The 27,060-nt window shown below is 46.1% G+C and overlaps 2 protein-coding genes across 4 annotated transcripts in view; both read right to left on the reverse strand.

Annotated features, from left to right (window-relative positions):
• Nucleotides 1–13,113, reverse strand: part of LOC143785027 (serine protease 27-like) — a 29,513-nt gene extending 16,400 nt beyond the window's left edge. Inside the window, exon 1 of one of the 3 annotated variants that reach the window (XM_077273674.1) lies at nucleotides 13,048–13,113. Coding sequence is in view for 2 of the 3 variants with exons in the window: in XM_077273672.1 (XP_077129787.1) it covers nucleotides 2,599–2,701 (103 nt within the window). In the remaining variant the exon portion in view is untranslated. Of the gene's footprint in view, nucleotides 1–2,598; nucleotides 3,290–8,540; nucleotides 8,973–13,047 lie in introns of those variants that run through there. The other 2 variants (XM_077273673.1, XM_077273672.1) reach the window with 2 other exon arrangements.
• A 237-nt stretch (nucleotides 13,114–13,350) lies between these two features.
• LOC143785026 (uncharacterized) overlaps nucleotides 13,351–27,060 on the reverse strand; it is a 46,467-nt gene continuing 32,757 nt past the window's right edge. Inside the window, exons 8-10 of the mRNA XM_077273671.1 lie at nucleotides 26,882–27,000; nucleotides 15,520–15,594; nucleotides 13,351–15,215 (exon numbers count right to left, since the gene is read on the reverse strand). Coding sequence (XP_077129786.1) covers nucleotides 15,130–15,215; nucleotides 15,520–15,594; nucleotides 26,882–27,000 — 280 coding nt within the window. The 3' untranslated portion in view covers nucleotides 13,351–15,129. The remainder of the gene's footprint in view (nucleotides 15,216–15,519; nucleotides 15,595–26,881; nucleotides 27,001–27,060) is intronic.

The following is a 27,060-nucleotide window of genomic DNA, read 5'->3' on the forward strand; positions in this document are numbered from 1 at the left end:
AGGAGCGTGAGGTGCAGGAGGAGGCTGCGTATAAAGGAGGAGCGTGAGGTGCAGGATTAGGCTGTGTATAGAGGAGGAGCGTGAGGTGCAGGAGGAGGCTGCGTATAGAGGAGCGTGAGGTGCAGGAGGAGGCTGCGTATAAAGGAGGAGCATGAGGTGCAGTAGGAGGCTGCGTATAAAGGAGGAGCGTGAGGTGCAGGAGGAGGCTGTGTATAAAGGAGGAGCATGAGGTGCAGGAGGAGGCTGTGTATAAAGGAGGAGCGTGAGGTGCAGGAGGAGGCTGCGTATAAAGGAGGAGCGTGAGGTGCAGGAGGAGGCTGCGTATAAAGGAGGAGCGTGAGGTGCAGGAGGAGGCTGCGTATAAAAGAGGAGCGTGAGGTGCAGGAGGAGGCTGCGTATAAAGGAGGAGCGTGAGGTGCAGGAGGAGGCTGCGTATAAAAGAGGAGCGTGAGGTGCAGGAGGAGGCTGTGTATAAAGGAGGAGCGTGAGGTGCAGGAGTGAGGCTGCGTATAAAGGAGGAGCGTGAGGTGCAGGAGGAGGCTGCGTATAAAGGAGGAGCGTGAGGTGCAGGAGGAGGCTGCGTATAAAGGAGGAGTGTGAGGTGCAGGAGGAGGCTGCGTATAAAGGAGGAGCGTGAGGTGCAGGAGGAGGCTGCGTATAAAGGAGGAGCATGAGGTGCAGGAGGAGGCTGTGTATAAAGGAGGAGCGTGAGGTGCAGGAGGAGGCTGTGTATAAAGGAGGAGCGTGAGGTGCAGGAGGAGGCTGCGTATAAAAGAGGAGCGTGAGGTGCAGGAGGAGGCTGTGTATAGAGGAGGAGCGTGAGGTGCAGGAGGAGGCTGTGTATAAAGGAGGAGCGTGAGGTGCAGGAGGAGGCTGCGTATAAAGGAGGAGCATGAGGTGCAGGAGGAGGCTGTGTATAGAGGAGCGTGAGGTGCAGGAGGAGGCTGCGTATAAAGGAGGAGCGTGAGCTGCAGGAGGAGGCTGCGTATAAAGGAGGAGCGTGAGGTGCAGGAGGAGGCTGTGTATAAAGGAGGAGCGTGAGGTGCAGGAGGAGGCTGTGTATAAAGGAGGAGCGTGAGGTGCAGGAGGAGGCTGCGTATAAAGGAGGAGCGTGAGGTGCAGGAGTGAGGCTGCGTATAAAGGAGGAGCGTGAGGTGCAGGAGTGAGGCTGTGTATAAAGGAGGAGCGTGAGGTGCAGGAGTGAGGCTGTGTATAAAGGAGGAGCGTGAGGTGCAGGAGGAGGCTGCGTATAAAGGAGGAGCGTGAGGTGCAGGAGGAGGCTGTGTATAAAGGAGGAGCGTGAGGTGCAGGAGGAGGCTGTGTATAAAGGAGGAGCGTGAGGTGCAGGAGGAGGCTGCGTATAAAAGAGGAGCGTGAGGTGCAGGAGGAGGCTGTGTATAAAGGAGGAGCGTGAGGTGCAGGAGTGAGGCTGTGTATAAAGGAGGAGCGTGAGGTGCAGGAGGAGGCTGCGTATAAAGGAGGAGCGTGAGGTGCAGGAGGAGGCTGCGTATAAAGGAGGAGCGTGAGGTGCAGGAGGAGGCTGCGTATAAAGGAGGAGCGTGAGGTGCAGGAGGAGGCTGCGTATAAAGGAGGAGCGTGAGGTGCAGGAGGAGGCTGCGTATAAAGGAGGAGCGTGAGGTGCAGGAGGAGGCTGCATATAAAGGAGGAGCGTGAGGTGCAGGAGGAGGCTGCGTATAAAGGAGGAGTGTGAGGTGCAGGAGGAGGCTGCGTATAAAGGAGGAGCGTGAGGTGCAGTAGGAGGCTGTGTATAAAGGAGGAGCGTGAGGTGCAGGAGGAGGCTGTGTATAAAGGAGGAGCGTGAGGTGCAGGAGGAGGCTGCATATAAAAGAGGAGCGTGAGGTGCAGGAGGAGGCTGTGTATAAAGGAGGAGCGTGAGGTGCAGGAGTGAGGCTGTGTATAAAGGAGGAGCGTGAGGTGCAGGAGGAGGCTGCGTATAAAGGAGGAGCGTGAGGTGCAGGAGTGAGGCTGCGTATAAAGGAGGAGCATGAGGTTTAGGAGGAGGCTGCGTATAAAAGAGGAGCGTGAGGTGCAGGGGGAGGCTGTGTATAAAGGAGGAGCATGAGGTGCAGGAGGAGGCTGTGTATAAAGGAGGAGCATGAGGTGCAGGAGGAGGCTGTGTATAGAGGAGGAACGTGAGGTGCAGGAGCAGGCTTTGTCCCAAAAAGCATGTGCTTTTCCTTTGTATATATGAGAGACAGTAAAAAAGGCATATCTCAGGCCCAATCATAGATAGACATATGACAGATACATATTCGGAACGTGCTTTGATAGAGCTTCGCTACAGTGCCTTTTGCTAAACTCTAGCTCCAAAAGAACCAGAGAAATGGATTTCTCCTGAACCGTGTGGAATAGCTAGTCCGAGTGTGGTATCATTAGAAAGCTAATTTCAATATAAGATGAATGATGTGTGTGCCGTTACTCTGCTAGGTTCTCCAGGCAAGTTAGGATAAGGATAAGTGTTGCTAGCAATTCTGTAACTCTGAGAAAAGGGGAGGGCGATGGTAACAACCCCATTTAGTGATGTCACAACCTGCAAGTATAAGTTACTGCCAGTCAGCCCAGCCTTCAGAGTTTTACCTGAGAAGCTGTTGCACCAAGACCCTCTGATGCATTGTGATGTCTGGCTCCTCCCACCAGCATGGTTAGCCTGGAATGATCTAAGCAACATGTGAGTGTTCATTTTCTGTTTTAATACCTGTTTTCTTTGTAATTGCTTTGTACATACTTTGTCTCATATTTTAAAATCTTTATATACCTTTTGTAAACACTGCCTAATTTTTTATGGAGTAAAATATATAATTTACTAGCTGTCTCTCCCTGCTCTACACGACTGTGCTTTCTCTGAAGTTAATTACGCTACTAATTTGAGTTGGCTTCGGACCCCTCTATTGAGGAATCGGAGCTCAGTGCGGTAAAGTGTGTTCTGGGCTTGGTGGGTAAAGCTGGCAGCGACGGAACGGGTTTTATAAGCTGTTGTCTGGCTGTGGCCTGAGCATTTATAATTCCCTCGCTGCAGCGTGCCTGGTAGCCAGTCCACAGTGAAGCGGCCCATCCGGTGACTACTAGGTGTAGTTCCCTGACTGACCTGAGGGTAAGGGGGGCGCTGGAGAGCTGCAAGTTCCGAAGCGGAACTGGAAAGTGGGATATACAAAAATCCCTGCAGTTCGTGACATATTGTAGCAGCAGTGGGATAACTAAAATAAGTCCCTGCGGTAAATTAATAGCTCAATAGCCTTGGTTGTGTTTTCATCACATGTTAGCAGTGGTGGGATAACTAAGATAAGCCCCCTGCACATGTGATAGCCGTGTGCTGGCTAAAGGTCACCCCCCTTTTTGTGACAGGGAGAATCGGTAATATCAGCCGTAGATGGAGCATTATTACTGCCAATAATGGGGACGCATTGATATTATCAGCAACAGATGGGGAATTATTACTGATCATCATGGGGAAGCATCGATGTTATCAGCCATAGACAGAGCATTCTTACTGATAATCATGGGGGAGCATCAATACTTTCAGCCACAGATGGAGCATTATTACTGGCAATCACGGGATAGCATCAATAATATCAGTCACCGATGAAACAATATTACTTCTAATTGTGAGGGAGCATTGGTAATATCAGCCCTAGATGGGATATTATTACTGCCAATCATCGGTGGAGCATTGATACTATCAGCCACAGACGGAACATTATTACTGCCAATCATGGGGGAGCATCGATACTATCAGCCACAGACGGAACATTATTACTGCCAATCATGCCAATTTAAGGCCTAGAAGACTCCATGCCTCCTTACACATCATGGAGGTCACACACAATACTAGATGGAGGATTTATTCATGGGGGTGTACTCATTTCTCCTTCAACTAATTTAAGTAAAACTGAAGAGTTATTGTCTCTGCTGTGTTGTTTGGTGTACCGGGACTAGGGGCACTTTCCCTGTCCCCAACGCTAGGGGTGCCCTAGCTCGCCCTGTTGCCTGGATTACTTCTGATGGTGAAGACGCCGGGGTCACGTACCTTGTCAGAGCTCCTGAATCTGCCCTCAGTCTGTACCCTTCCCTCACCCAGGGAAGAGGGGAGTAGTAGTGTTCCATAGTACACCAACCAGACTAACAAGGTAATACGAACAGGGATAACAAAAAGTACCAAACATACAAATATACTCACACATATACCAAGGACTGAATCGAGGAGAGGAGGATGGGGTTAAATCAAAGTAGGAGAAGAAAGGGAACCAACACACACTCAAAATCTATCAACAGCCACAGATAAATCACCAAACACCTTCTCCAATAATAACCAACAACCTCCAACCATGCAGAATGAAGCTAGCTCTGACAATGAGTGCTAGCCAGGACCCAGATTATATAGGAGATAGGAGTGGCTAACAGTGCACAGCTGAGAGCATTAATGCAGGAAAGCTTCCAGGAGCTCGCAACTGAGCAAACTAACCCCTGCACTGCTAAAAGATACTTACACCATTTAATAAGAAGGTGAAGTGCTTCTAACCAGTGCAGGAGTAGGAGAAATCAGATGCTGCGGTATTCTGGCTCCTCTATGTCGAGGTAAACCCATGACAGTTATATTATAACCTCACTGTCAAGTTATGGAGAAAATGATCTGTGAAACCAAGAATTGTCAAAAAGTGGAAATTGTTATTGTGTCAAGTGAGATATAGGATTAATCTTTTCACAAGGGGTGTACTCATTTATGCAGAGAGCCATAAAGATACATTGTTATGAAGGTGATTTACAAACAGCATCCACCAGGTTTAACCCCACGACGTTCATATCATCTGGTCGGCTCTTTTCCTTCAGCCAGAACAAATCTCTTCTCCTCGGAAAGTCGGACCGCTAATGTCTGTCTCTCCACTTACAACTTCTAATTTTAATTTTGTGCCAAATTCAGCAAAATCCATACTGTGTAAAATAATTGTGCAAAATTTGTTGGATAGTAAAAGCTCACTCCAAAACATATTGATTCTGCAGGCTGCTCCGATCACCTGCCCATAATGGGCCGCCGTCAGTTTTGGTTTTGCAAGAGCAACGCTTAGAGCCGGATTTCTTATTTGTAATTTTTTTTGCATGGATTAGATAATGGGAGTAAAAAGCTGTCACCAAATCATCCCCTGGTGCTGAATCTGCATATTAGACAAGATTAGATCTGCCCCGTGTGTGACGCTGACTGACGCCGTCTAAAACGTGCACGTCACCATGAGATGACGCAAAGGATTCACCACAGATTCATGATCCTAAGATATCATAAATGTGATGAGAAGCAAAATAAAAACACTCCAAGTGTCACAGAATACAGAAAATGTTAGCTCACCCCAAAGTGCTCAGCCGGTGTATAGCTGCCCCATAAAGTGGTTTTTGTTCAGCTCACGACAAGACATTTTATTACCATGGCCTCCATATCCAGGGCCAAGATAAGAGTAAGGAGAAGTCGGGTGGGGTGAGGTTCTGTGTTACAGCCTCTTTTAGAGGAATCCGCCTCAGAATTTATCATTTTATATATCGTGCAGCATTTTGCCCTATTGATTTGGTAAAATGGCCGATACAATGATGGAAACCTGACAAATCGCTGGTGTCCATCATGTGACAGAACTGTCCAGAGCAACAATTCTGGTCTCCGGTCTGTAACAAAATAATGGAGTTAATGATGATGTGAACCTAGTCGAAGGAAGAAGACGGAGGGAGAAGACGGAGGGAGAAGACGGAGGGAGAAGACGAAGGAAGAAGACGACGAAGAAAGAAGACTAAGGAAGGAGACTAAGGGAGAAGGCGAAGGAAGAAGACGAAGGAAGAAGACGAAAGAAGAAGACAAAGGAAGAAGACGAAGGAAGAAGACGAAAGAAGAAGACGATGAAGGAAGAAGACGAAGGAAGTAGACGAAGGGAGAAGGTGAAGGAAGAAGACGAAAAAAGAAGACAAAGGAAGAAGATGAAGGAAGAAGACTAAGGAAGAAGACGAAGGAAGAAGACGAAGGAAGAAGACGAAAGAAGAAGACGAAAGAAGAAGACGAAAGAAGACAAAGGAAGAAGACGATGAAGGAAGAAGACGAAGGAAGAAGACGAAGGGAGAAGGTGAAGGAAGAAGACGAAAAAAGAAGACAAAGGAAGAAGATGAAGGAAGAAGACTAAGGAAGAAGACGAAGGAAGAAGACGAAGGAAGAAGACGAAGGAAGAAGACGAAGGAAGAAGACGATTAAGGAAGAAGACAAAAGAAGAAGACAAAGAAATAAATGAACAGGTGAAAGAAGGAAAACAGTAAGAAGTGTAAAAGGAGGTGTAATAAGAAGAAGAGGAAAAGGAAGAGGAGTAAGAATGAGAAGGTGAAAGGTGATAAGAATGAGAAGAAGAAAATTAAGAAGAGGCAAAAGAAGAAGAGGAATAAGAAGAGGTGTAAGCATAAAAACAGAAAAAAAGAAGCGTGGTAAGGAGGAGAATAGGAAGAATAGTAGTAAGAAGAGCTGTAATAAAAAAAAGAAAAGAAACAAAATGAGATGTGTAAGAAAAAGAGCACGGATAAAATTAGGCTGGGAGACAATAAAGGGCAAGCAGGGTCTTATCTGGTGTAAAAGAGGGAAAACAGAAAACTCTTTATTCTCCCCATACGGGGTTGTGACAGTCACAACTCCAGCTTTAGTTTGCAAGAGCAGAAGGCTACCGTGGATCCATCACGGCAGATAAATTGTAGCCAAATTGAAAATGGATGTAAAATTGTGCTGCCAGCTCCAACCAGACCATGAAGGAACAGTGAAGGCTATTTGGACTCGGTTTTGATTTGTCAAAGCGTTTTGGAGCACATAGGTGTTGTGTGCTTCAAAACACATTGGCAAATAAAAAACAAGTCCAAATAGCCTTCACTGTTCCTTCATGGTCTGGTCGGAGCTGGCAGCACGATTTTAGATCTGGCTTTCCATTTGTTTATAAGAAAAAGAGTAAGAAGTGTACAAAAAAGCTGAAGTGGTGTAAGAAGAAGAAGAATATTAAAAAGAAGAAGAGAAAGAACAGTAAGACGACGAGAAAAAAGAGCGAGAAGAAAATAAATGAGATGAAAGGAGAGGAGTAAGAAAATCTATAAAAAGAAAAGAATAGAAGAAGAGTTAGAAGAGGTGTAAGAAAAAGAAGTGAAAGAAGAAGATGTGAGAACCAGAGAAGTAAAAAAGGGGTTTAAGAAGAGGAGTAAGGAGACTAAAAAGAGGTGTAAGAAGATGAGAAAGAAGAAAAGGAATTAAAAGGAGAAGAAAGGAAAAAATAACATTATGAAAAATTCAAAACAGAAAAACAGGAAGGTGAAGAACAAAACAAGGAAGAAGATAGTAGGCATGAAGTGTAAGAAGGGAAAGAAAATACAAAATAATAAAAAGGAGAAGACAACAGAAAATATTATGTTTAGTTAAATAATAATAATAATAAGATGGAGAAGAACAAAATATGAAAGAAAAGATGAAGGGTATGCACAAGAAAGAAAAGGTAAAAAAGAAAAGATTACCAACAACTAGTAAGAAGGGTAAAAAAAGAAAATAAGAAGAAAACTAACAAGGGGAAGATGAGTAAGAAAGAAAAGAGTAAGACGGAGAAATAAAATAGAGGCCCTGATTCATCAACTTTTACTAGAATTCTGGTGTAAAATTGTTTGAAAGGTGACAAAATTCTTGAGCCACTCCTGTGATTTTTGGCATCTTCATGGCCGTCTTGGGCACCTTCACCAATTATTTAACAATTGGGAGGTCCATTGCAGTTGGGGGCCATGACTGAACTGAGTTGGAAAATTCATCATAATGTACATCGCAAAAGTGCCAAAAAGTAAAGCAGAAACATACTCAAGTCTCTGTAGTGTCTCTCGGGGCGTGGCGCAGCAGCTCAGGCATCTACCCCTTCATGAATCTGGCACTGTTCATCAGACACATCCAAGATGCTAGCATTGATGAATCAGGGTCTAAGAGAAGGAATCAGCAGAGTAGAAGAGGAAAAAGCATAAGGGGAAAAAATAAGCAGAAAAAAAGAAAATAGTAATACAAAACATTACTAAAATACAAGAAGACAAAAAAAAATTAAGGAGAAAACCAAAAAGGGAGAATAGCAGAAAAAGGAATAAAACGAAAAGTAAGAAGAAGGAGAAAAGTAAGAAAGAAAAATGTATCAAAATATCTGAACACTGAAAAAAGAAGATGGAAAATACAAAGAAGATAATTAAAAAGATGGAGAAGATGGAGATAAAGAAGAAGATGATGATAAAGATGAAGAAGATAGATGAAGAGTAGGAAGAAAGAGAAGAAAAAGGAAGTAGAACGATAGAACAGAAAATTAACAGTAAAAAGTGTACGTCCAAGGAGAGTGAGAAGGAGAGAAGGACATCCTTTGCCCTCCGGCAGGTGTGTGTCTTTTTGGACCCATGAGTTTATGGAAATAGTCATCATTCCACCACTGGAGGTTTATGAGATGACCATGCTCGTTATTTCAGAACTTATCTAGAAGATTATTCTCACTGCTATGTTGTCTACTCACCTGTAGAGACAAGAAGCAAAAGTGTCCACATATGATGATGCCTCATGGTCACTGTAGACTTTCAGGCTGAGTGTCTTGTGCGGAAAGTCTATGTCCAGGTAAATGACCCCTCCACAGCCCAGGGAGAGCAGTGGAGAGGAAAGATGATGAACAATGAGGCACCAGGTTGAAAAGACAGGGGAAGCACAAAAACCAGCTCAGCCTCCGTGGAAGTGTGTGAGATATCTACAGACAGGTTTACAGCCCTCAAGTGCTGATGAGATCACTCGCCTGATGGAGGGCTGATACAACCTGCTCCAAGGCTTCCCTCCTATACATGTCCCTTATAACCTCCTCCCCTCATAAAGTCCTATTGTATCTCCTCCCTGACTGATTCACCTGGGTCTGGAGAAGGCCTCTCCCAGACAAAGGTCTCCTGATGGGCTTCACAAGTACGGGACCTGACATCAGTGATGGCAGACAGCGGAGTCTACGGACTGACGTATTTAGGGCTGACATTGGGCTCAAACTCCTAGAAAGTTATTTTCTAGAAGAGTTTCTACATTTTGTACTTTAGTCAATTTATAGTTTTACTTTGTTTTGCTTCCTTTTCCTTCTTGATATAATTACAGATCAGTAAAAGTCCTGAAGGAGACGATTATGTCACGATAACGTGCGATGGAATTATGTGCATTTTATAGAGAAAGTAGTCAACCATTATTGAGTAAAAGTGACACCAGGAATCAAAAACCCCAAAAGGAGAAATAATAGAATTCTAATGAGAAAACAGAAAAAAGTTCATTTCCACCTGCAACTTCTGAGCAACAAAAAAAAGACAGGAGAGAAAGAATAAAAGGTTCTCTGTATAACCTCATCCGGTATATATACACCGCACAGTACCACTCCTCCTGTATATATATACTGCACAGTACCACTCCTCCTGTATGTATACACTGCACAGTACCACCCCTCCTGTATATATACACTGCACAGTAACACTCCTCCTGTCTTGTATATATACACTGCACAGTACAGTTTGGCCTCAGTGCCAGATTGACTCGGGGAACCAAGAGCACCCTCTGCTGTACCTGAGCCGGAAGCTTCTGCTGAGGGAAGTGGCCTATTCCACCATCAAGAAGGAGTGCCTGGCCATGGTCTGGGCCCTGCAACATTTGCAGCCCTACCTGTACGGTCACACCTTCACTGTGGTGACCGACCACAACCCTCTGTGCTGGCTACAATCCATGTCTGGTACCAACGGAAGGTTGCTGCGCTGGAGCCATGCCCTGCAACAGTAAGACTTTACAGTCAAACACAAAATGGGCAGCGAGCATGGACATGCCGACGGGTTGTCCCACCAGGGCAAACCTGCCGAGGTGCGCATGGAGGAGTACCAAGAGGTCCTGCCTTCATAGCGCAGTCCAAAAGGGGAGTTGTCAGGAATATTATGTATTTGATTCTTTATCATCATGCACACTGAGCTCTGCTACATCCATTAGGTCTATGTACAGATACACGCTGTGGGCTTTCTGATCCCCCCTCTTCCCCCCAGCTGCCTGTGGGTGAATAAACTTCTCTGCCTGCTAACTCTGTGTAATTCTAAACCATTCCCCCCTCCCCCTGCATGCAGCTGTGAAACCGAAAGTAAAGAGTAGCAACACATGGCAATCCCATTTTTTAGCTACAGTGGTCCTTTAAAGGGAACCTATCACCCCGTTTTTTAAAGATTAGATAAAAATAGTGTGAAATAGGGGCAGAGCTGGGCTTTACATTACTGCCTTTTTGGTGCCTTTACACCCCCGTTAGGCTGCCGAAATACCTTTGTGAAGTGGCCGTTTTGTCCTGTCACTCAAGTTGGTCAGGTCGGATGGGCGTGGGCGCGGCCATCTTTCCTGTGCGCTCTGCTGCCCGGGGCTTCAGGAAAATGGCCGCGGGATTCCACGCGTGCGCAGATGGAGATCGCGGCGGCCATTTTCCTGAAGCCCCGGGCAGCAGAGCGCTCCATCTGCGCACGCGCGGCCACAGGAAAGATGGCCGCGCCCACCGGTAAACGGCGAATAGCGAAGACCGCGCTGTTTTGAATCTCCTGGGCAGTGGATCTTCTCTTTGGACATGCGCACACCACTACGCCACCAACGTAATGATGAGCCTGATCTGGGGGAGAAACAGCGCTGTGACCACGCCCATCCGACCTGACCAACTTGAGTGACAGGACAAAACGGCCACTTCACAAAGGTATTTCGGCATCCTAACGGGGGTGTAAAGGCACCAAAAAGGCAGTAATGTAAAGCCCAGCTCTGCCCCTATTTCACACTATTTTTATCTAATTTTTAAAAAACGGGGTGATAGGTTCCCTTTAAGACCAAATATATCCACAAAGAATATTCACAGAAATAAGCAGTTCATATTTCTGGAAACCGCAGAGACAGGGCTCCCATCTGGTGGATTTTGGAAATTCATCGCTTAGCAAAAATTGAGACATGCATTACTGCTTCACCGAGGCTCATAGCCAAGCCGTGTATGGACTTAAATGAACCCCCAGGTTATGCTAAGCATAATTATAATATTCTATTTCCTCTACGAGGTTCACCCCAAGATAAATGGGTAATAGCAGGCTTTCAAATCTTTCAGAAAGGGGAGTATTCAGCCCACTCAGTGACGTCAGCACAGGGGGAGTGCCATGGTTTTGGGCACAGGTATAAGATAGTGGGAAGTCATTTTGCACTAGTCTTTGTCCAGGAAGATAGCTGGGAGACACTCTGTGATGCATTTTGATGTCACCCCTCCCCCCAGCCACATGGTCAGCCATGATATGAGAGAACTGTAATTTTCTTTTCTTCTTTTAATCCCTTTTATTTTGTAATTGTCTGTAGATACGATAATTGTCTCCTTTTATAATATCTTTTTTATACTTTTGTAAACACTGCCTACTTTTGGAGTAAAATATATAAAATTACTAGCTTCGTTACACCTTGCTCTATAACGTACTTTCACGTCCTCTGAAGTAAATTATGCTAATATTTGGGTTGGCTCCTGACCCGTTATTAATTAAGAAATAGGAGCTGGTGGCAGCAGAAGTGTCCTGAACCTTTGTGAAAACTGGCAGCGACGGACGGCGTTGATAATTATTGTTCCCTCCTAAGTGGGAGTAGTTATATCGCCCTCGCTGCAGTGTGCCCATTAGCCAGTACATAGCAGGCAGCCTTTCTCGTGACAAATTGTCCTAGGGGCAGTTCCCTGACTGACCTGAGGGTAAGGGGGGCGCCAGAGAGCTGCAAGTTCCAAACCAGAACTGGGAAGTGGGATATAAATAAATCCTTGAAGAAAGAACTGGGGGCAATCAGACAACCCTGCTTCATGACAGAGACAACTGTTGGTGCAATAGGAAGAAAATGGAAGAAATACAAAATGACTGTCAGTCGACATCGATCTGGGGCACCATGTAAAATCTCACCTCGTGGGGTATCCTTGATCATGAGGAAGGTGAGAGATCAGCCTAAAACTACACGGGGGGAACTTGTTAATGATCTGAAAGCAGCTGGGAACACAGTCACCAAGAAAACCATTGGTAACACATTTAAACCTTTTTAGTGTAAATCCTGCAGTGCCCGCAAGGTCCATCTGCTCAAGAAGGCACATGTGCAGGCCCGTCTGAAGTATGACAATGAACAAATGGATGATTCTGTGAGTGATTGGGAGAAGGTGCTGTGGTCAGATGAGACAAACATTGAGCTCTTTACCATTAACTCAACTTGCCGTGTTTGGAGGAAGAGAAATGCTGCCTGTGACCCAAAGACACCATTCCCACTGTGAAGCATGGAGGTGGAAACATTATGTTCCAGGGTTTTTTCTCTGCTAGTGAACAGGACTACTTCACCGCATAAATGGGAGAATTGATGGAGCCATGTACTGTTAAATCCTGAGTTACAATCTCATTCCCTCCGCAAGGACATTAAAAATGAGTCGTGGCTGGGTCTTCCAGCAAGACAATGACCCAAAACATGCAGCCAAGGCAACAAAGGAGTGGCTCAAAAAGAAGCACATTAAGGTCATGGAGTGGCCTAGCCAGTCTCCAGACCTTAATCCCTTAATAGAAAACTTATGGAGGGAGTCGAAGCTCCGAGTTGCCAAGCAACAGCCTCAAAACCTTAATGATTTAGAGATGATCTGCAAAGAGGAGTGGAGCAAAATTCCTCCTGACATGTGCGCAAACCTCATCACAAACTACAAGAAAAGTCTGACTGCTTGGCTTGCCAACAAGGGTTTTACCACCAAGTATTAAGTCTTGTTTTCCAGAGGGATCAAATACTTATTTCTCACTGCAAAATGCAAATACATTTATATAATTTATACAATGCGATTTTCTGGATTTTATTTTTGATATTCTATCTCTCAATGTTAAAATTAACTTACCCTGTTAGACTGTTCATGTCTTTGTCAGTGGGCAAACTTACACCATCAGCAAGGGATCAAGAACTTATTTCCTCCACTGTATATGTGTATGGTACCACTCCTCCTATATACATACATTGCACAATTCCATCTCTCCTGTCCTGTACTCTGCAGATCACTCCTAGTTCCTTCTCTTCCACCTGCCATTGTATCCGGGTGTGATCTCTTCCATGTGAGTGAGGGGAATGTTATGTGCCTGGACGAGCTCGGGTGGGGCAGAGATTAGCGGGTCAGACACCCCTCACGCACCCTGCACCCTGGAGCTTGCCCGGACCTGTCTCTCTCAGGACACAACAACAGCTGCATCAGCAGCAGATCACACAGAGCACAGTGCGGACGGCGCAGTCATCCATCCCATCATCCGATCACTCAAATCAGCTGCAGAGTCCTATGATATTTATTATTACACTTAGGAAGGCACTAGATCTAAAGGAGACGACAGAGAAGAGGAAAGGAAGTAACAGAGCAAAGGGCAGAGGAATGACCACAGAAGAGAGCAGGAGAGAGAACAGAGAGCAAAGGGCAGCATGGTGGCTCAGTGGATAGCACTGTGTGGTGGCTCAGTGGTTAGCATTGCAGCGCTGGAGTCCTGGGTTCAAATCCCACCAAGGACAACATCTGCAAGGAGTTTGTATGTTCTCTCCGTGTTTGAAGGGGTTTCCTCCGGGTTCTCCGGTTTCCTCCCACATTTCAAAGACATACTGATAGGGAATTTAGATTGTGAGCCCCATTGGGGACAGTGATGATAACGTGTGCAAACTGTAAAGCGCTGTGGAATATGTTAGCGCTATATAAAAATAAAAAAAAAAGATTATTATTATTATTATGAGAGATTAAAGGGAAGACAAATGATCAAAGAAGAGAGCAGGATAGAAAATAGAGAGCAAAGGGTAAAGAAATGACAACAGGAGAGAGAAAAGAGCAAAGGGCAGAGGAATGACCGCAGAAGACAGCAGGAGAGAGAACAAAGCAAAGAGCAGAGGAATGATGACAGAAGAGAGCGGGAGAGAGAACAGAGAGCAAAGAGCACAGGAATGACCACAGAAGAGAGCAGGAAATAGAACAAAGGGCAGAGGAATGACCACAGAAGACAGCAGGAGAGAGAACAGAGAGCAAAGGGCAGAGGAATGACCACAGAAGACAGCAGGAGAGAGAACCGAGAGCAAAGGGCAGTGGAATGACCACAGAAGACAGCAGGAGAGAAAAAAGAGAGCAAAGGGCAGAGGAATGACCACAGAAGACAGCAGGAGAGAAAAAAGAGAGCAAAGGGCAGAGGAATGACCACAGAAGAGAGCAGGAGAGAGAACAAAGCAAAGAGCAGAGGAATGATGACAGAAGAGAGCGGGAGAGAGAACAGAGAGCAAAGAGCACAGGAATGACCACAGAAGAGAGCAGGAAATAGAACAAAGGGCAGAGGAATGACCACAGAAGACAGCAGGAGAGAGAACAGAGAGCAAAGGGCAGAGGAATGACCACAGAAGACAGCAGGAGAGAGAACTGAGAGCAAAGGGCAGAGGAATGACCACAGAAGACAGCAGGAGAGAGAACAAAGGGCAGAAGAATGTCTGCAGAAGACAGCAGGAGAAAAGAGAGCAAAGTGCAGAGGAATGACCACAGAAGACAGCAGGAGAGAGAAAAGAGAGCAAAGGGCAGAGGAATGACCACAGAAGACAGCAGGAGAGAGAAAAGAGAGCAAAGGGCAGAGGAATGACCACAGAAGACAGCAGGAGAGAGAACAGAGAGCAAAGGGCAGAGGAATGACTACAGAAGACAGCAGGAGGGAGAACCGAGAGCAAAGGGCAGTGGAATGACCACAGAAGACAGCAGGAGAGAGAACAAAGGGCAGACGAATGTCTGCAGAAGACAGCAGGAGAAAAGAGAGCAAAGTGCAGAGGAATGACCACAGAAGACAGCAGGAGAGAGAAAAGAGAGCAAAGGGCAGAGGAATGACCACAGAAGACAGCAGGAGAGAGAAAAGAGAGCAAAGGGCAGAGGAATGACCACAGAAGACAGCAGGAGAGAGAACCCAGAGCAAAGGGCAGAGGAATGACCACAGAAGACAGCTGGAGAGAGAAAAAAGGTCGCTGCTTGATCTGGAGCCTCAATCTTGATCGCAGGAGAGTGTCATGGGAGGAGCTAATAGCGGTTGGTCAGGGAGTCACCACAGGAGGAGGAACAGGGAAACCATCAGGAAGGAGGTCTTCATCATCCTCTTCTCACTGTCAGCACTGGAGTCTATTGACCCTAAATAGAATAAAGATGGTGTCAGCCCCAGAAGAGCGAGATCTGCTAGAGAAGTGGATCAGCCCCTCCCTGATGTCCTCATACAAGTCCAGGCGCGGACTGTGAATTGTGAGGTCACACTATGGACCATAAAGGCGAACATCTGCGGCAGTTCTTCCGTCTCAGAAGCCACAGGTCATATCCCCACTAGTTCTGCGCACTCACAGACTCTGGGCACTCATCATCACCCTCATCACCACCCTCATCATCCTGTCCCGCCTCACTATTACACAGCATCACTGGCAGCAGCAGCGGCGTCCTGTACCTGAAGGAGTCCGGCATGGAGGCCCCAGCGATTCCACGGCCTGAATGGAGGACAGGGCTTCTGTGTCATTGAACCCTGGGGAGATACATACAGAATACATGTTAGATGAGGTGCTCCGCCTGAGAGCTAACAGCAGAACCCTGGAGCCAGCCCTCAGCGAGGGCCTCCACATGGCGCTGCTCACAGTCACGGCCAGAAAACCATCGATCTGAGGGAGGAAAGCGTCTCACGATGGCCGTGAGCACAGGAGAAGAGTATGCTCCAAAAGTCGCCTGGTGGGCCGCACGTCGGGACGTTGTCCGTGCAGAGATCCCGCCGCCACCATCTTTATTCTTACAGGACTCACATCCCAGTAATCTTACCGCAATCGTCATCCCAGCCATTACACCAGAATTCTAGCGGAAATCACTTTGAAAAGCGGCATCAGTTTTGCGCACCGCTGAGTGGCCATGTGATGAGGTCATGTGACGAGGTCATGTGATGAGGTCACCAGAGTGCCCCTCCCCCACGGACCGCACATTCCATCATTGTTGGATCTCTGCCGTGGGGAGATCAGACTCCAGGTGTCGGAATATTCCTCCCTTCCCCCCCGAGTCAGAGTCACGGCCGCGGTGACGAGCAGCGGATTATCTTTATGTGCAGATGAGGCCGGTAAGAGCCGGCACCGCCCTGTGCTCACCGCGACTAATCCCCGTATTCAGGAGATCATTGTAAAGCTGTGACTGATGAGACCACCTCCCACAGAGACACGCGACAGCCAGCGAGGGCGAGAAAAACAAGGGGCACCAGCAGCACAGAGGATGTCAGGAGAGCAGTGTGCTGATCCAGTGCCGCTCACATACAGAGGGATAAAGGGAATGAGACATCAAAACTATTTTTTTCAACAATTCAAAAAATGTAAAGTATTAATGTTTAATATTTTATTTAATGGTACAAAATATATCAAACGATTTGACAAGTTTTGATATTTTCCCCTTTTAAACACCAGGGGGAGCCACTGCTGACAGTGAACTGCTGGCTCACTTTCCATCCAGCGATGTGTGCTCACTAGTGTTGAGCGATACCGTCCGATACTTGAAAGTATTGGTATCGGATAGTATCGGCCGATACCCGAAAAGTATCGGATATCGCCGATACCGATACCCGATACCAATACAAGTCAATGGGACTCAAGTATCGGAAGGTATTCCTGATGGTTCCCAGGGTCTGAAGGAGAGGAAACTCTCCTTCAGGCCCTGGGATCCATATAAATGTGTAAAATAAAGAATTAAAATAAAAAATATGGATATACTCACCTCTCCAGAGGCCCCTGCACCTTACCGCTGTTAACCGGCAGCTTCCGTTGCTTAAAATGAGCGCGTTTAGGGCCTTCCATGACGTCACGGCTTCTGATTGGTCGCGCGCCGCTCATGTGACCGCCACAAGCCGTGACGTCATTCTCAGGTCCTAAATTCCTAATTCTAGGAATTTAGGACCTGAGAATGACGTCGCGGCTTGTGATTGGTCGCGTGGCGGTCACATGAGAGGCACGCGACCAATCAGTAGCCGTGACGTCATGGAAGGCCCTAAACGCGCTCATTTTAAGCAACGGAAGCTGCCGGTTAACAGCGGTAAGGTGCAGGGGCCTCCGGACAGGTGAGTGTTGTGAATTTGGATTCTGGGCTCCCCCGGTGGCTACTGGTGGAATTGAACCTGTGACATCATCTTCCCTGTTCACCTGTTCTGATTAGATCTGGGTGTCGCTATATAACCTGGCTTCTCTGTTAGATGCTTGCCGGTCAACAATGTTATCAGAAGCCTCTCTGTGCTTGTTCCTGCTCCCAGACATCTACTAGATAAGTTGGACATTCGTCCATGTTTTGTTTTTGTATTTTGGTTCCAGTTCACAGCTGCAGTTTCGTTACTGTGTCTGGAAAGCTCTTGTTGATCAGGAATTGCCACTCTGGTATTATGAGTTAATGCCAGAGTCCTAAAGTAATTTCTGGATGTGTTTTGTTAGGGTTTTCTACTGACCATGAAAGTATGCTTTCTGTCTTCTGCTATCTAGAAAGCGGACCTCAAATTTGCTAAAACTATTTTCCTGCTGCGTTTGTTGTTTCATCTCATATCACCGCCAATATATGTGGGGGGCTTCTGTCTCCTTTTGGGCATTTCTCTAGAGGTGAGTCAGGTCTTATATTTCCCTCTGCTAGCATTATTTAGTTCTCCGGCCGGCGCTGGGCATATAGGGATAAAAAGTAGGACATGCTACCTGGCTACTTCTAGATGATGCGGTAGGTTTAGTTCATGGTCAGTACAGTTACATCTTCCAAGAGCTTGTTCCTATAGAGGCTTATGCTAGTTCTCTGGCCATGGAGATCATGACAGTTTGACCGGCCCACTAAAGGGTTAAAATCCTTGGCTGAGAAAGGAGAGAAATAAGAAGTCTGCTGAGAGTTTTTTTTTTTTTTTTTTTTTCTCTGTGCTCTTAATTGGATCACTTGCCAGTCTGTCTATGCTGCAGTCTTTCTTTTTTTTCTCTCTCCTTATAATCTTTGAATGGCTTTGTGTTCACCTGTTAATAATGGATCTTCAGAGTGTAACTGCAGGTTTGAATAATCTCACCACGAAAGTACAAAATTTGCAAGATTTTATTATTCATGCTCCGGTATCTGAGCCGAGAATTCCTTTGCCGGAATTCTTCTCAGGGAATAGATCTAGCTTTCAGAATTTTAGAAATAATTGTAAGCTATTTTTGTCCCTGAAATCTCGTTCTGCTGGAGACCCTGCACAGCAGGTTGGGATTGTGATTTCCTTGCTCCGCGGCGACCCTCAAGACTGGGCTTTTGCATTGGCACCAGGGGATCCTGCGTTGCGCAATGTGGATGCGTTTTTTCTGGCCTTGGGCTTGCTGTATGAGGAACCTCATTTGGAACTTCAGGCAGAAAAAACTTTGATGTCCCTATCGCAGGGGCAAGATGAAGCTGAAATTTACTGCCAAAGATTCCGTAAATGGTCTGTGCTTACTCAGTGGAATGAGTGTGCCTTGGCGGCTACTTTCAGAGAGGGTCTCTCTGATGCCATTAAGGATGTTATGGTGGGGTTCCCTGTGCCTGCGGGTCTGAATGAGTCCATGACAATGGCCATTCAGATCGATAGGCGTCTGCGGGAGCGCAAACCTGTGCACTATCTGGCTGTGTCCACTGAGAAGACGCCAGAAAGCATGCAGTGTGATAGAATTCTGTCCAGAAGCGAGCGGCAGAATTTTAGACGGAAAAATGGGTTGTGTTTCTATTGTGGGGATTCTACTCATGTTATATCAGCATGCTCTAAGCGTACTAAAAAGCTTGGTAAATCTGTTTCCATTTGCACCTTACAGTCTAAATTTATTTTGTCTGTGACCCTGATTTGCTCTTTGTCATCTATTACTACTGACGCCTATATCGACTCTGGCGCCGCTTTGAGTCTTATGGATTGGTCCTTTGCCAAACGCTGTGGGTATGATTTAGAGCCTTTGGAGACTCCTATTCCTCTGAAGGGGATTGACTCCACCCCATTGGCTAATAATAAACCACAATACTGGACACAAGTGACTATGTGTATTAATCCGGATCACCAGGAGACTATTCGTTTTCTAGTGCTGTATAATCTACATGAGGATTTGGTGCTGGGATTGCCATGGCTGCAATCTCACAACCCAGTCCTTGACTGGAGAGCTATGTCTGTGTTGAGCTGGGGATGTAAGGGGACTCATGGGGACGTACCTTTGGTGTCCATTTCATCATCTATTCCCTCTGAAATCCCTGAGTTCCTGTCTGATTATCGTGACGTCTTTGAAGAACCCAAGCTGGGTTCACTACCTCCGCACCGTGAGTGCGATTGTGCTATAGATTTAATTCCGGGTAGTAAATACCCAAAGGGTCGTTTATTTAATCTGTCTGTGCCTGAACATGCTGCTATGCGAGAATATATAAAGGAGTCCTTGGAAAAGGGACATATTCGTCCATCGTCATCTCCCTTAGGAGCCGGTTTTTTCTTTGTGTCAAAAAAAGACGGCTCTTTGAGGCCGTGTATTGATTATCGGCTTTTGAATAAAATCACGGTTAAATATCAATACCCATTGCCGTTGCTGACTGATTTGTTTGCTCGCATAAAGGGGGCCAAGTGGTTCTCTAAGATTGATCTCCGTGGGGCGTATAATTTGGTGCGGATCAGGCAGGGGGATGAGTGGAAAACCGCATTTAATACGCCCGAGGGCCACTTTGAGTATTTGGTGATGCCTTTTGGTCTTTCTAATGCCCCTTCAGTCTTCCAGTCCTTTATGCATGATATTTTCCGCGATTTTTTGGATAAATTTATGATAGTGTATCTGGATGATATTCTGATTTTTTCGGATGACTGGGACTCTCATGTCCGGCAAGTTAAGAGGGTTTTTCAGGTTTTGCGGTCTAATTCTCTGTGTGTCAAGGGTTCTAAGTGCGTTTTTGGGGTTCAGAGAATTTCCTTTTTGGGATATATTTTTTCTCCCTCTTCCATTGAGATGGATCCTGTTAAGGTTCAAGCTATTTGTGATTGGACGCAGCCCTCTTCTCTTAAAAGTCTTCAGAAATTTTTGGGCTTTGCCAACTTTTATCGTCGATTTATTTCTGGTTTTTCGGATGTCGTTAAGCCATTGACCGATTTGACTAGACAGGGTGCTGATGTTGCTAATTGGTCCCCTGATGCTGTGGAGGCCTTTCAGGAGCTTAAGCGCCGTTTTTCTTCTGCCCCTGTGTTGCGTCAGCCTGATGTGACTCTTCCTTTTCAGGTTGAGGTCGACGCTTCTGAGATCGGAGCTGGGGCAGTGTTGTCGCAGAAAAGTTCTGACTGCGCCGTGATGAGGCCTTGTGCCTTCTTTTCCCGTAAATTTTCGCCCGCTGAGCGGAATTATGATGTTGGGAATCGGGAGCTTTTGGCCATGAAGTGGGCGTTTGAGGAGTGGCGCCATTGGCTCGAGGGGGCCAGACATCAGGTGGTGGTATTGACTGACCACAAAAATTTGATTTATCTTGAGACCGCCAGGCGCCTGAATCCTAGACAGGCGCGCTGGTCATTATTTTTTTCTCGGTTTAATTTTGTGGTATCGTACCTACCAGGTTCTAAGAATGTTAAGGCGGATGCCCTTTCTAGGAGTTTTGAGCCTGATTCACCTGGCAACTCTGACCCCACAGGTATTCTTAAGGAGGGAGTTATCTTGTCAGCCGTTTCTCCAGACCTGCGGCGGGCCTTGCAGGAGTTTCAGGCGGATAGACCGGATCGTTGTCCGCCTGATAGGCTGTTTGTTCCTGATGATTGGACCAGTAAAGTCATCTCTGAGGTGCATTCTTCTGCGTTGGCAGGTCATCCTGGAATTTTTGGTACCAGGGATTTGGTGGCAAGATCCTTCTGGTGGCCTTCCCTGTCACGAGATGTGCGAGGCTTTGTGCAGTCTTGTGACGTTTGTGCTCGGGCCAAGCCTTGTTGTTCTCGGGCTAGTGGATTATTGTTGCCCTTGCCTATTCCTAAGAGGCCTTGGACACACATCTCGATGGATTTTATTTCAGATCTGCCTGTTTCTCAGAAGATGTCTGTCATCTGGGTGGTGTGTGACCGTTTTTCTAAGATGGTTCATTTGGTTCCCCTGCCCAAATTGCCTTCTTCTTCCGAGTTGGTGCCCCTGTTTTTTCAAAATGTTGTTCGTTTGCATGGTATTCCTGAGAATATCGTTTCTGACAGAGGAACCCAATTTGTGTCTAGATTTTGGCGGGCATTTTGTGCTAGGATGGGCATAGATTTGTCTTTTTCGTCTGCTTTTCACCCTCAGACTAATGGCCAGACCGAGCGGACTAATCAGACCCTGGAGACATATCTGAGGTGTTTTGTGTCTGCTGACCAGGATGATTGGGTTGCTTTTTTGCCATTGGCGGAGTTCGCCCTCAATAATCGGGCCAGCTCTGCCACCTTGGTTTCCCCGTTTTTCTGTAATTCGGGGTTCCATCCTCGATTTTCCTCCGGTCAGATGGAATCCTCGGATTGTCCTGGAGTGGATGCGGTGGTGGAGAGATTGCATCATATCTGGGGGCAGGTGATGGACAATTTAAAGTTGTCCCAGGAGAAGACTCAGCTTTTTGCCAACCGTCACCGTCGTGTTGGTCCTCGGCTTTGTGTTGGAGATTTGGTGTGGTTGTCTTCTCGTTTTGTCCCTATGAGGGTCTCATCTCCTAAGTTTAAGCCTCGGTTCATCGGTCCGTATAAAATATTGGAGATTCTTAACCCTGTTTCCTTCCGTTTGGACCTCCCTGCATCCTTTTCTATTCATAACGTTTTTCATCGGTCGTTATTGCGCAGGTATGAGGCACCGGTTGTGCCTTCCGTTGAGCCTCCTGCTCCGGTGTTGGTTGAGGGTGAGTTGGAGTACGTTGTGGAAAAAATCCTAGACTCCCGTGTTTCCAGACGGAGACTCCAGTATCTGGTCAAGTGGAAGGGATACGGCCAGGAGGATAATTCTTGGGTCACTGCATCTGATGTTCATGCCTCTGATCTGGTTCGTGCCTTTCATAGGGCCCATCCTGATCGCCCTGGTGGTTCTGGTGAGGGTTCGGTGCCCCCTCCTTGAGGGGGGGGTACTGTTGTGAATTTGGATTCTGGGCTCCCCCGGTGGCTACTGGTGGAATTGAACCTGTGACATCATCTTCCCTGTTCACCTGTTCTGATTAGATCTGGGTGTCGCTATATAACCTGGCTTCTCTGTTAGATGCTTGCCGGTCAACAATGTTATCAGAAGCCTCTCTGTGCTTGTTCCTGCTCCCAGACATCTACTAGATAAGTTGGACATTCGTCCATGTTTTGTTTTTGTATTTTGGTTCCAGTTCACAGCTGCAGTTTCGTTACTGTGTCTGGAAAGCTCTTGTTGATCAGGAATTGCCACTCTGGTATTATGAGTTAATGCCAGAGTCCTAAAGTAATTTCTGGATGTGTTTTGTTAGGGTTTTCTACTGACCATGAAAGTATGCTTTCTGTCTTCTGCTATCTAGAAAGCGGACCTCAAATTTGCTAAAACTATTTTCCTGCTGCGTTTGTTGTTTCATCTCATATCACCGCCAATATATGTGGGGGGCTTCTGTCTCCTTTTGGGCATTTCTCTAGAGGTGAGTCAGGTCTTATATTTCCCTCTGCTAGCATTATTTAGTTCTCCGGCCGGCGCTGGGCATATAGGGATAAAAAGTAGGACATGCTACCTGGCTACTTCTAGATGATGCGGTAGGTTTAGTTCATGGTCAGTACAGTTACATCTTCCAAGAGCTTGTTCCTATAGAGGCTTATGCTAGTTCTCTGGCCATGGAGATCATGACAGGTGAGTATATCAATATTTTTTATTTTAATTCTTTATTTTACACATTAATGTGGTTCCGATACCGATTCCCGATACCGCAAAAGTATCGGATCTCGGTATTGGAATTCCGATACCCGCAAGTATCGGCCGATACCCGATACTTGCGGTATCGGAATGCTCAACACTAGTGCTCACCACTGCAGCACTGGTGCCCGGACTCACTGGCATCACTGGGATCTGAGCGCAGCAATGACATGATGGCTCCGCTCAGATCACAGACATTACAGCTGACTGAGGGAAATTGTAACCCAGCGCTGGGCTACAATAACATGGTGCTGGGCTGCAGCTACAGTAGTGGACTGGGCAGTCACAGGGCACAGCTAGTGCGGCCGCAGTATGGAGGAAAGGGTCCTGTGACTCTTGTATTAGGGGTGTATAAATCGTGTGCACTGACAGTCACACACCAAACATGAATATCAGTTAAAGAAAATTTATGTTTCTGCCCCTTCTGAGAGTAGTATGACGTAAGAGCAGAGACCCTGATTCCAGCCATGTGACATTTACTAGGCTGCTTCTCAGTTTTTGTAAAATCCAATTTTTTTATGCTGCAGATCTAGCAGTACTCTGAACCCCGCCCTGCCATGAAAAACTTCACTTTTAGTCAGGAACTTGCAGCTCTCTGGCGCCCCCCTAACCTGCTGGCCAATAAGGGTATTGACAGAGGATAAGAAAGTGAGTGCAGCTGCTCTAATTTATGTTGAATATTGCGGCACGTGATATGACGGGATATATATATACCACCGGTTCCTGGCGGGAACATATATATATCCCGATCCAGTCACCATCAAGACCCCAACACCACATAAATATGAAAACTATGTTGCGACAACGACCTCTTATAGGTGGATCGGACGCCCGTTCAGTAGCTTTACTATGCGCGGAGTATGTGGCGGTTCGCTCATAGAGCAAGAAGAACGAAGTTTACTCCAGAATTAATCGGCAGTGTTTACAAAAGATATAAATGATATTACAAAAGAAAAAAAATACAAATATGAACAAACAGTTATGAAATAAAAGGGATGAAAATAAGAAACTTACTAAATCTCAGTCACAGGTATGACGTGTCGATATAGGGGAGGAGAGATCTCAAAGAAATGATCCAGTACCACAGCATGGTGTCTAGCTGTCTCTGAATGCATGCCAAAGATGGACGTTCTTGTTTTATGCTTTGGCCATAAAGCTAAGAACTCACACTTTACTGACCTCACATATGGGCTGTTTCCTGGGAGGTACACATAGCTTGGAAAGTTATGGATAACTCATTTTCTTCATAACTTTGGCCTGCAACCTTCAGGTTAACAATATTGGCATTATTTTTTTCCCCTGCGATTTTACCGTTCTTTAGAGTCCACACACGGTATGTCTGTCGTGGGCAGAAATTCATTTTCCAGGTTTCTGATGGCCCTAAATGCTGCAAAACGCCGCCATGCGTAAGCCCAAGTGCCCAGACCATGGAAATCTAATTTTCATGTTTCTGGGATTAATGTGTATTATTGAATTTGACTGAATATTTTGCTTATAAGACAAAGGGATCCTAGTAGGGAAAATACATTCAGCTCTTCTAGTCCTAGCAGGCAATAAAAACTCCTCATTCCAAACTGACCATTTGCTGGAAGGGAGGGGGGTGGAAATTCACAGAGGGAGAGAAGGGCTGCCGGAAGGATTTGGTCCTACAGAAACCAATGATGGGAGGAGTAGTAGGCCAGCTCTGGTTGTATCCCCCGAACAATGGAAAATAATTAATATCTTCTTGACAGTCCCAGCACTGATTGGCAGCTCCATATGACCCTGCCCACACCACTGATTGGTAGTTTCAGGTGTGTACTGTGCATAACCAGAAAGCTGCCAGTTTGTTTACTAGCCCTCGTGTGATAATCTCTTGCTGATAAAACTGTAGCAAGCAGGACATTAAGTAACACATTACTAGAATCAGGGTATCTGCCCCCACATCATGCTGAGATTACAGAGCAAAGGGCTGATAACAGATTCCCTTTAACTGATTCTGGAAAAAAAGCTTCATTAATAAGGCTTTAGGATTTCACTTCTAATAATCCGGAGTTCGATTTCATTGTTGATTTTCACTGATTTTGCAAGAATTTGAAAATAATATTATTCATGACATTAATGAGAGTAAAGCGGTGGAGAAATCATCCATGAGAGTCAGCGCCCCCCGAGATTTCCAGCCACGTACTGGACAGAAGTCGCATTAGACATCTGGATATGTCTGCCGGACATGTGACGAGAAAAGAGACAGTGGCTACTGAAAGTCCGCGGACCGATAGTGCATCCGACATATGTGGCGCCACCTGGAGAGCGGGAGGCTGAATCACGTTGATGATACATGCAGGAGATGCCACATCCATCAGCAGTGAAGCGAGGACCACCGCCAACCCTTCACGAGCCCCTCACCAGTATGTAGCCACAGTATATATACTGGTTGTTCAACTCAGGTGGCGGTATACAGAGGTAGAAAAATAGGAACACCGTCTCTTTAAATCTTCGATTGGTTTATTATTAGGTGGCATAAACCAACAAGAAGGGAAAATAAACACAGCCCTTCAGACTAAAACAGGAAAAACAACAACAACAACAAACGCTGCAACACAGCCCATACTTATGTGGGTAACAACAGGGGGTCAGGCTTTCTTCAGGACACAAAAACCCACTGGAGAATCCGCTCTCCAGTCTTGCTGACCAAAGACTGCCTCTAGAGCCCATGTGACTGACCACATGACTGTGACCTCACACGGGTCCTATCAGTACACAGCGGTGCAGGTGGAGATAAGGTGGAGATAAGGTGGACACCTTCCCACCAACTCTATAGATGTCCACAAAAAGCCAACCCATGTATGAAACTTTAACTTAACCATCACAACACGTAATGTGCTGGAGGAAAATATTCTGGCTTCATATCACTGATGCCATTAAGCGCCTCTCCCCTCTACTACATTACCAGTGATTTTGTCACAGTATGGATCCACATGCACTGGGTCATATCATAACCAGTAAAGCATAAAGATATAAAGATCACACAGGAGGACTGATCTTCTCAGGTATAAATTCTAGGTTTCCCCTTATTGCAGCACGTGGTGCAGACATGCCGAATATAATCCAGGGATCGCCTGGATGTTTAAAAGGTACAGCAAAATCTTTTGCATTGAAAAGATCACAGTTTTGTTCTTTACACATTGACGCCTTCTACATGAAGGCAGGAAATATTTGTGACCACACAATAAGGTTTCTGGAGATGATTCTTGCCAAAAATTATTTTCCCATCGAGTTTGATGACTGCAGGGCACAGCGATGGGGTCAACAGCCGCCCCACGTGTCACAAACACTTATCTCAGCATTTGAAGATAAACTTATATTTTCTCATTCTTCGTCACAAGGTCTGAGGATACGACTCTTCTTCGTGGACAACATTTTTATTTGTGGAGAGGGTCGTCATTTGATCTGGATCGATATGCAGAGTGCGCACAACTCCCACCTATTATGTTTTTCATCGAGACTATTAGGGAGGTCATTTTTCAGATGCAGAAGTATCATAATGAATAGATTAGATGCTAGAGTTTATTATGAGGAACTGATAATCTACTGAGAGGTGAAAGTTTTCATGCCCTAAACTTTTACAAAGATTGATGGGAGCGCGGCGTGGACTTTTCCCTAATGGTAAAGACTGGATGATGGTGGGAGATGAAGGAGGAGCGATCCCACGGGAACAAAAGGGATCAGGAAACTGCTTGTTATAGTCGATCTAATGTGATTGGGAAGGTGAAGAGAGAACTGAAGTGTGGAGCCGAGTTACAGCTACGACTACAATCATCCCAAAGGAAAGACATAGAAGCCAAAGAAGAAACAAACCCATCGAAGATGTGCACACGGAGCCGGGATATTGGAGCAAAAACTGAGCAGAACTTCTAAGAGTCTGAGGAGTTTTCAGGATTTGGGTTGTCAGGAGTTGTCAGATATTACCTATGACGAAGAACTCCACGCGCTGACACGTTGTGACGCTGTCTGGACTGTCAGGGAGCAATGTCACTTTCCACGGGGCGACGTTCAGGATGAGAGACAAGGCTTCCCGGAAGGCAGATCTGAAAGTAGAGGCACAACATCAGCGAGACCGGCCACTGGGGCCGTGTGAGTTCATATGT

This window comes from Ranitomeya variabilis, chromosome 7, assembly GCF_051348905.1.
Source record: "Ranitomeya variabilis isolate aRanVar5 chromosome 7, aRanVar5.hap1, whole genome shotgun sequence".
Lineage (NCBI taxonomy): Eukaryota > Metazoa > Chordata > Amphibia > Anura > Dendrobatidae > Ranitomeya > Ranitomeya variabilis.